The sequence below is a fragment of the Ostrea edulis genome, chromosome 10 (assembly GCF_947568905.1).
Source record: "Ostrea edulis chromosome 10, xbOstEdul1.1, whole genome shotgun sequence".
Classification (NCBI taxonomy): Eukaryota; Metazoa; Mollusca; class Bivalvia; order Ostreida; family Ostreidae; genus Ostrea; species Ostrea edulis.
Window position 1 is genome coordinate 28,714,350 of NC_079173.1, and position 9,740 is coordinate 28,724,089.

Here is a 9,740-nt window from a genome sequence, read left to right on the forward strand (position 1 = left end):
TTTGTGTCAATTTCCTAAACAAAATTATTTGAAAATGCGTGGGTTTATGAACTGCAATGCATCATGTCGGCCTTCATGAAGTACACCGGTGTGAATGGTCGCAATCATTATCAAAAATTCATTTGTTACGTATATGTTATTGATTGTAAATAAGTGGGATTTTGACGTAAAAACAACACGTATCTTATATTTCGCTTCAGAGTAGTTATTATTTTGACAACAAATTACTACTCCGGATTTACCTAAAACTCAAATAATTGTATACGTCGAACATTATAAGTACGAGTTATTGCGATAATAGGGGCAAATAACTCGCAAATGCTAACCATGCATGAACGATCCTTTGTTGCTATTGACAGACGAGATATCTGCGCAGTTCACATTGATCCTACCTTTCATCTGTGTCATGAATTAAAGATTGTCCGTACAATTTAATGCAGATGTACGACACCAAACCACCTGAAGTTAAAGGTAAGAAAATCATTGACAAAGTTAAAGATAAGATTGACTCCATTGCATATATCAGTAAAAACCAATTTACGCGATATAGCATTCGAGTGTGATATCTTTATATTTCCTGAGGTCATTGCACCGACGAGGCGATTGTATATGTTTATAATGTGTTCAAAACACCGGAGAGGTACAATATACCCGAGGAATGAAAGCCCTGCTGTATGGCTCGGGGAAAGCGTTGAGGATGGAAATTTCACAAGTTGTATAGCAATGCCATGATATGATACTTGACAATGTACATGTATGTTAGGATTTTTAAACATTATTCAATAGTATTTGGAAAAATGAATTCATTATGTTATCTTGTTAAGGAGAAAGGGTCTATGGTATTCAAAATGATCAACGAAACAAAATAAATAAATGGTTTGCTGAGTAAATAATAATAATAATATAGGACTGGTGCTTTCTTTACAGAACTAAAAGGTGAACTATTGACCATATTTAGAATTCATGATAAGTCCCATGATCCTGAGGCTTCCCTTTGAAAAATTATATGTTTGCTGTAACGCGAGTCAGAATTTTCATTGTGGGTACCTAGACGGAAATTTGACATGTTTATTTACCATTTAAGGTTGATTTGATTACAGTACCAGGCATTTTAAATTAGCATTGATAATTGTGATACTGAGTAATTTTATTGGACATACTTTCCAAACCTAATGAAATCATGCATAGTATATCGTTCTTTGATGTTTCTCATATATATATATATATATATATATATATATATATATATATATATATATATATATTTTTACATTAAAGAGATTCTTAAATCAGTATACTTGTTAAAAAGTTCAATATCACATGCAACATTTTGTGTATTGTTATTCATATCATACAAGTTGTGTATGATACATAGATTTACGTCTCACATTCACGGTCAAATAGGAAATAACATTCATTTCTGACCCCCATCCTCAGAAAAATGGATTTTGCTGATAGCCAGGTGGAAGCTGAACAGAAACAAATATAAAACTATTTGTTAAAAGACAAAATGTGTGTCGAAAAGTTATTTATTTATGTTAAGTTCCCTCCCACCGTATGGTATTTTGTCTCCAAAATGAATTCAGGGTTATCCACGTGTCATATGAATTGGGGCTGAAACGATTCACCGAAATATTGATACTGTTCAATATAAACGCTCGATTCAATGTTCGATTCATTGCCTCGATTTTCGGTTCGATGCGTTTATTACGAACGGGTTCAGTAAAATACATCATACTCGGCTTGTACTTAATATTTTTACCTGCATGAGGAACAAAATAGCGTTGAATAATGTTCAAGCTGTTGTTTGCCTTGAGGTTGACGAAAATAATAATTACCTATAAGTTTATACTACACAGCCAACACCGTCTATCAGTTTGGAAACATTTCGCATTTTAAATTATGATTTTGAATCTTAGTAATTAATTTTTTTTCAATGTTATCTTTGGTTTCTTCCGTAAATTATATCGTATTGAAAAGTATTGAATCGTGTCAGAAGTATTGCAATATGTATCGTATCGTGAAGGGAGCGTAACGTTTCAGCCCTATTATTAATCTTAAAAAATCAGTATATGCACCCAGGGGTGCATGAGCCGAGTTGCATGGGATACATTGTAAAGCCAGGAATGACGTGGTATATTTATAATTGTGAAGAACTAATTTCAGTTTTAAACTTTTCGAGTTACTGGTCAGAAACCATATTTGTCTGAAGTTTTCAATCGATATTCGGTCACTGTGACCTTGACCTTTGTTCTCCAAAATCAATAGGGACCTTGCTTTGCTGGTATCCAACAATATATCCAAGTTTCATTTGATTCAAATTAAAAAAAATTGAGTTATCCTCCGGAAACCAAAATCCTTTTGGAATTTTAAATCTATTTTCAGTCACTGTGACCTTGCCCTTTGACCTATTTTCTCCAAAGTCAATAGGGGTCTTCCTTACCTGGTACATAACAATATCTTTAAGTATCATTTGATTCGGATTTAAACTTTCTGAGTTATCATCCGGAAACCAAATATTTCTGAAATTTTCATTTTATATTCGGTCACTGTGACCTTGACCTTTGACCTTTTTTCTCCAAAATCAATAGGGGTCTTCCTTACTTGGTACCCAACAATATATGAAAGTTTCATTTGATTTGGATTTAAACTTTCGGAGTTATCATCCGGAAACCAAATTTTCCTGAAATTTTCATTCTATTTTCGGTCACTGTGACCTTGACCTTTGATCATTTTTCTCCAAAATCAATAGGGGTCTTCCTTGCCTGGTACCCAACAATATATCAAAGTTTCATTTGATTAGATTGTAAACTTTTCGAGTTATCATCTGGAAACCAATTGTTGACGCCCAACCGCCCGCCCGCCCGCATCACCAAACCAATAGCCGAGTTCAACTTCGTTGCAACTCGGCTAAAAACTACAATAGATAAGGATGTCACAGGATATGACGGGGATTTTAGCTCTCCTGATTTCCCATTATATAATTATATGTATGTATAATAATCTCATGTTCCGGGATAGTGTATTCCTGTTCGTTACAATAGATGCACTGTGCTACTTGATATTGATTGCCCGGAAATACTAAAAGGTACAGATAACACAAGCAACGTGTAATTCAGCCAAAACAGAGACACACCCATTTCCTAAACTTAAAAAACAAAGATTCAAAAGCTGAAGTGGGAAAAAGAACTTTACGTGCATATTAGATGTTCGATTTTGTGAGCACTATGCCAAAATGTTAGTGCTAAATTAATGCAGTAACATGTAATCTGTCAAATCCCTTACTACTATTTTGACATAATACATTTATATAATTATTGTGCAGACTATCAATATTTCTTCTCGAAATAGTAGGGTTTGGTGTATGCATTTATGAAATTTTTGCGGCAATTTGATTTTGAAGATTTGGGAGAAAATGCATTAGATTTATTTATTTTGGGGTTTTTAAGTTTTTACGAATCAACATCCATGCAAAAAATTCAAAATGCTATAAATTAAAAACATTGGAGTCTATTTCTTTTTGTAATAGAATGTCAGTTGTAGGTGATTGATATTTTTTCATTCTTCATTCTCACAGCATTCGAATTTTGCTCGTCGCGATCGGTAGGTTCTTTCACGGAAGGCAAGCAACGCACGTAGTTCCATGAAGAAGCCCGCATATCGGCGATCGACTTTTTTATGCCCCCGAGATCGAAATGGGGGGGGGGGGGGGGGCATATTGTTTTTGTCCTGTCTGTCATTCTGTCTGAAACTTTAACCTTGCTAATAACTTGTGAACAGTAAGGGATAGAGCTTTGATATTTCACATGAGTATTCCTTGTGCCAAGAACTTCCCGTGGGTACCAATATTTTTAACCTGATGACATTGACCTTGGCGTTTGATCTACTTTTTAAAAAAATGACATTGGTCATAACTTCTCAATGGTTAGAGCTTTCATATTGCACATATGCATTTCTTGTGACAAGATCTTTCTACTGGTACCAAAATGACCTTGGCCATCTTTGGAATTGGTCATTATTGTGGGCATTTGTGTTTCACAAATACATCTTGTTTATTTTGTTTAATTTGAAATTTTACGGAGATTAATTTATATGAATAAAATAGTCAAGGCCAACCAGACACACAAGAGAAATGGTGATATTGCACGTTTAAAATCAATGTGCGCTATCGGTGTATGAAACTCGCTGTAAAATTAGCTAGACATGCAGGGCTGACTGCTTGTTAAAGTTGTCAGCCCTGCTAAAGACCTATTAGCACTGAGGAAATAACTGCAACCTCTAAAATTACCTTTAATACTACCTACTAATTAAAGCCGACGGGCCTAATTTGTTTCTACCATATAGATTTTATTCAAATTTTAATATACGGTAAAATATTTATTATTGAATTAAAATCATTGGAAAAACATACGGTCATCCACTTCGATTTTCTTTGAGGTTGCTTCAAAAGTAGGCAATGAAAAATATTTCAAATGAAAAAAAGGGAAAATTACCCTGTACAGTATGAAAGTGTGATAAAAGGACGGTACTGATAAGAAAAACTAAAGGTCGTCAGCATAGATTTTTCAGGGGAGCATGTCAAGGAGGATTTATGACCAATTTTTAAGGAAAAAGAACTATATTTCTTTATACCAAATAAAAAAAGGTTGATCATTTATGTAAAACTTATACGGTTCCAATTTTGATGCACCAGATATGTAATAAATATTAAATCATTGTACGATATTCCAAGGGTAGTGTCAAAATTTATAGTTTACATGTATATGAACTGTAATGAAATCAATGACCCCGATATAGAGCCCAGTATTGGAACTTGAAACGAACGTGGGATTTGTGATATATCTAGTGTGTAGGGCTTTTTTTTTTTTATACCAAAAGAGTATTTTTTTGGCTGTACATACGTACGACAGTTTGATTCACGGCACCTGTATGGCTTAATGCGCAGAAGCGCGAAATCTGCTTTACTTAAAGCAGAGACATATATTACTTTGGTTGAGTGGAGGTCTAAAAGACTTATCTTAATCTACTGACGTTTCCAGTTCAGAGATCTTCAACAAATCTCTATCGTCTATTTGTCAGGAAGCAAGTAGAGGATGGAGATATACTGGCAAAATCCTGGATCGGTTGCTAGTTTAGGAGATGTGGAAAACGAATATAGAGATCTTGTGAACTTCGATCCCGATTATAAAATTGACGAGGTCTGGTCTTTGGCTTGTTACAACTTCGTTACCGGTACGATTTGATTCATCTAAATTTTATTTTGCAGAAATTTGAACACGTCCGGTCGAGCGTCTATACATGTACCAGGAAAGTTGCTCTCCCGTGGCAATATTTATGCGTCCTGGGTGGTCGGGCGCACGGTTAATTCACACATTGACACTATGCAAAAATAGTATCTAGCATTGAATATAACAGGATGTTTGATAATACGTTTTGGTGGCTATTTACAAGTTACTGAGAATTATTACGTTATATACTGTGTAATGTGTATTGTGACAAAACTAAGTAAGAACACCATACGATCAATATTGTGAACAGCTGTGACGTTCAGAATCTTAAATCTTTTCAGATGCCTTACGGCGGCGCCGAAATGACTCCTTGTCTCTCTATCTGAAGCACTCTTTGGTATGTGGCGTTCTATCTTTTATTGGAGTGGCAGTGGGGATCGCTAATATCGTGGTCGGTGTAGATGACGGCCCCTGGCACCTAACCGGCGGGTCATTAATCCCGGGAATTTTCGTAAGTTCTAAATTTACTTATGTTGAAATCAACTCTATATACATTATGTAGACTATCTGTTTACTCTTTATATGCCCGTCTTTAGACAGGACGTATGGTACAGCTGTGTATCTACGTCCGTTCGGGATTTTCTGTTTCTAATTTCATTTCTCTTTCCCATATCATTTCTATGACACAATCATATTAATCTCATGAGAGAGAGAGAGAGAGAGAGAGAGAGTGTGTGTGTGTGAGAGAGAGAGGACCCCAGGGGCTTATAGTTCATTGACTAAAATTATATCGGACCAAAATAACATATTTGGCCTTATCATATCACAAGAGTATATGTATCTTGTGAAAAACTACTCGGTGTTTATATTGACAGGTGTCGCACGTGGTCTGAACATGTTGAAATTTTATATAGATAAAAACTTGCAAACAAAATAGGTGTGTTATCTAGATTACGTTCATTCTTGTCCGTCGAAGTATTACTGAAAATGTTCGATACAATTGTCTTTCCTCAGTTTATACTGTTGTTCATTTGTGGGCAATATGAAAAACAAGGACGGTCTTTACAAATTATGCAAACTTCAAAAGTGAGCTGCTAGAGTGATTTTAAATAGAAATTTTTATTCACCCACAACAGAAATGATGCAGCGCCTTAGGTGGATGCCTCTGTCGGACTATTTTGTATATAGAACTATAGGTATCATTATTGTCTTCAAAGTTTTACATAGTCCAACTCACAATTATTTAGATGTTTTTCAGTATGTTTACGAAATTAGCTACCAGATTAAGTCAAAGTAATTCATTATATATACAATGGGCAAAACCACAATATTTTAAAAGATCTTTTGCAATTCATGGTTCACAGTTATGAAATAATATGCCAGAATTTTTTGAAATACTACCCAACATTGCGAACTTAAAATTCCCTTATCTTAAAAAAAAAATTCATCTGTAACACATCTTCATATTTTATATTGTATGTGTATAATACTGCTGTCTGTATATACATGTACATTTTCAGAACCACAATGTTATGAAAACTGATTGTGCTATCTTGTATAAATAAAGGACATTTTTATTATTATCATTTGGTTTCATGTATAATACTCATATACATGTATCATATGATTTTTTTTATAATTCTGGGATTAGATTTTGTTTTTAATCCTCTACTATTCTATATTATTTTAGAAATTCACACTTTACAAAAATTATTTCTTTTTAAAGAGTTGCATTTGTGCTTTACTTGGATATAAGCTGTACCAAACCGGATGGGCAGAGCAAGGAGACGTGGATGCTGGAATTAAAGCCAAATGTTTTGTGAATATTTTACACTTTTCTGCAATTTGGTATTGCAAATGTGGTAAAACTTCTAACCCTGTAATTCTAGGCCCCTCTGCAATGCAGTATCAAACACTTTCCTAAATATACATCTATAGTTGTTCTGGTAAACGCTAGTGGTTAATAGAATTTCTATTGTAACACTGTACATACAACTGTAAGCAATAAGCTTGAGTCAAACATTGACACTATTATCATATTACATGTATTTCGTCATAATTTCTAATTTACAGTTCATCGCCCACTACGTGCTCAATCTTCTGACAACCATTATCTCCTTGGCCTTCGTTGCTCTGTCTATCGTTGGCATTGTCTGGTGTTCTGGGGAGGTACAACATTACTACGTTAGAATAAATCGAGTGCAGTACCAGAAAAACGTCACGTGTCCTGAAGACAGAACAGCAGCTCTAGTGACCGGTGGCTTGGCGGCCTTTGACAGTTTTTTGATAGTCGTGTGGTGCTTTCTGGGAACGGTTTTCTTTTGCTGTTATGTACGAGCCTTTGGTTTTGAAAATAGACGTCGAAATAATTGTTGTTGAAGGTACAGGTGTGGGTATTAATATGAACAAAATGATGAAGGTTTAGTATAATTACAGGTCATTATGCTTCACATTTCAATTCGATGATTGATTAATTGAATATGTGAAGGACTGTAAAACTTAAGCCCGTGCTCGGCGCTTATGACCTTTGAGCAGGGGGATCTTTATCGTGCCACAACTGCGGTGATACGAGGCCTCTGTTTTTGCGGTCTCATTCGAAGGACAGTCCCAATTAGTCGCTTCTTACGTCAAGCAAGGTGCACGGAAGACCTATTCTAACCCGGATCCCCACGAGATTCAGGTGGAAGGTTAACCTGTCTGCACTGAGATGTTTGTTAATTTGTGTATCGATTTCGGAATACGAAAGATTTATTTCTATTGAGTGACAAATGTTATTGCGTCATTCATGAATTTGTTTTGTAAAATATATTAAGTAATTTTTATGATTATAATATTGAAGTATCAGTTATCGACTTTATTGTTGTATTAGCAAAACACAAAAAGTACAAGCGAGGTGTGTATCAATCTGCTCATAATTAGTTATTACGTATGAAGGTATATCACAGAATAATGCCTGCGGCATTCTTTTGATCTTAGTAATCACTGGTAGAATTGTAAACAAGGACTTGCATCCATTTGGTCAGTCAGTAGGTGACATCTGAATTTATACCTTGGTAAAAATGTTTCGGTCAAATTCTCTCAGCATTAGTAATACTTGGAAATGAAAATGTAGGTGTGTGATGCTTCACTTGTGAGTCAGCCATATTGTGAGTTTTAATTTGGTACGTGAGTGTAGACATGAATTCCCTGAATAAACATTTAACATACATTCATCCTTTCTTCATATTGATTCATCAATAGAGTTATTGTTACATGTATACAAATGTATGTATATTCTTGTAAATAAAAAGACATTCATGTGTCGATATCTATTTATTTATTCATGTTTAGCGTATTTCAGTATATAACTAGGAGGAATTGTGCTTGCACACTAAAAATGTTGTCTCCACTTCTATTTGCAATAGTTTTTTGAAAACATTTTAAAGTATCATGTTTAAAGTGGAAAATGAAGAGTTAGAGTACATATAACAGTCACCTATATGAGCTTCATCCAAGGAACAGTGTTGTAAACATAAAATAGTAACTAAACTTACCAACATACGAAATATCAAAGGTACATGTCAAAAAAACTGTTTGGTGCGGACAACAAACATGACCCAAAATTCTATTATTGGACTTTTACATAAAAGGTCAAGGTCAACCAAACCTGGCACGTGATACACTGTCTTATCATGGTATATATAAATACCAAATGTCAAAGACCTAGCCCAAAATTATATTATTTGACCTTTACATAAAAGGTCAAGGCCAAAGTTAATTAAACATGGCACGTGACATACTGTCTTATCATGGTTTACCCACATACCAAATATCACAAACTTATAGGCTTGTGCCAAAAGCTGAAAAAGTCATGGTCCAAACAACAAAAATGCCCATAAAATTGTATTTGACCTTCACATAGAAGGTCAAAGGTCATCAAAAGTGACACATGACACACTGTCTTGTGATCGTATATCAACATACCAAATTCAAAGGCCTGGCCCAAAAATTCTATTATTTGACCTTTACATAAAATGTGAAGGCCAAAGGTCATCAAAAATGGCACGTGACACCATGTCTTATCATGGTTTACCCACATACCAAATATGAAATGACTATGTCAAACGACGAAAAAGTTATGGCCCGGACAAAAAATACCCCAAATTCTATTATTGACCTTTACATAAACAAGGCCGAAGATTGTAACAAATGCTAGGTGACACACTGTCTAGTCATGGTATACCCATATATCAATTATGAAAAGACAAGAAAGTTACGGCCCGGAAAAACTTTGTATGAGAAGCGGAAGAAGAATTCACGCTAAAAACAAACTTCTGGGAAGGCGTGGGAGACATAATAACGTTTTGTCATTAATGAAAAGGTAAATATAACGAACAGTGATCAATCTCATAACTCGTATCAGGACCACAAAATGAAGAGTTGGACAAACACGGACCCCTGGATATACCAGAGGTGGAATCAGATGCGATTTATGAATTTGTTTTGCAATGTATATTGCTTGATTTTTATGAT

At 34.8% G+C, this 9,740-nt stretch overlaps 1 protein-coding gene across 1 annotated transcript; it reads left to right on the forward strand.

Annotated features, from left to right (window-relative positions):
• Nucleotides 1-297: 297 nt before the first annotated feature.
• On the forward strand, nucleotides 298-8,531 carry LOC125665706 (uncharacterized). Its single transcript, XM_048898492.2, has 4 exons — nucleotides 298-471; nucleotides 5,570-5,739; nucleotides 6,955-7,047; nucleotides 7,302-8,531. The coding sequence occupies exons 1-4, from the start codon at nucleotides 435-437 to the stop codon at nucleotides 7,605-7,607; spliced, it is 606 nt and encodes a 201-aa protein (XP_048754449.2). The 5' UTR covers nucleotides 298-434; the 3' UTR covers nucleotides 7,608-8,531.
• Nucleotides 8,532-9,740: the final 1,209 nt, after the last annotated feature.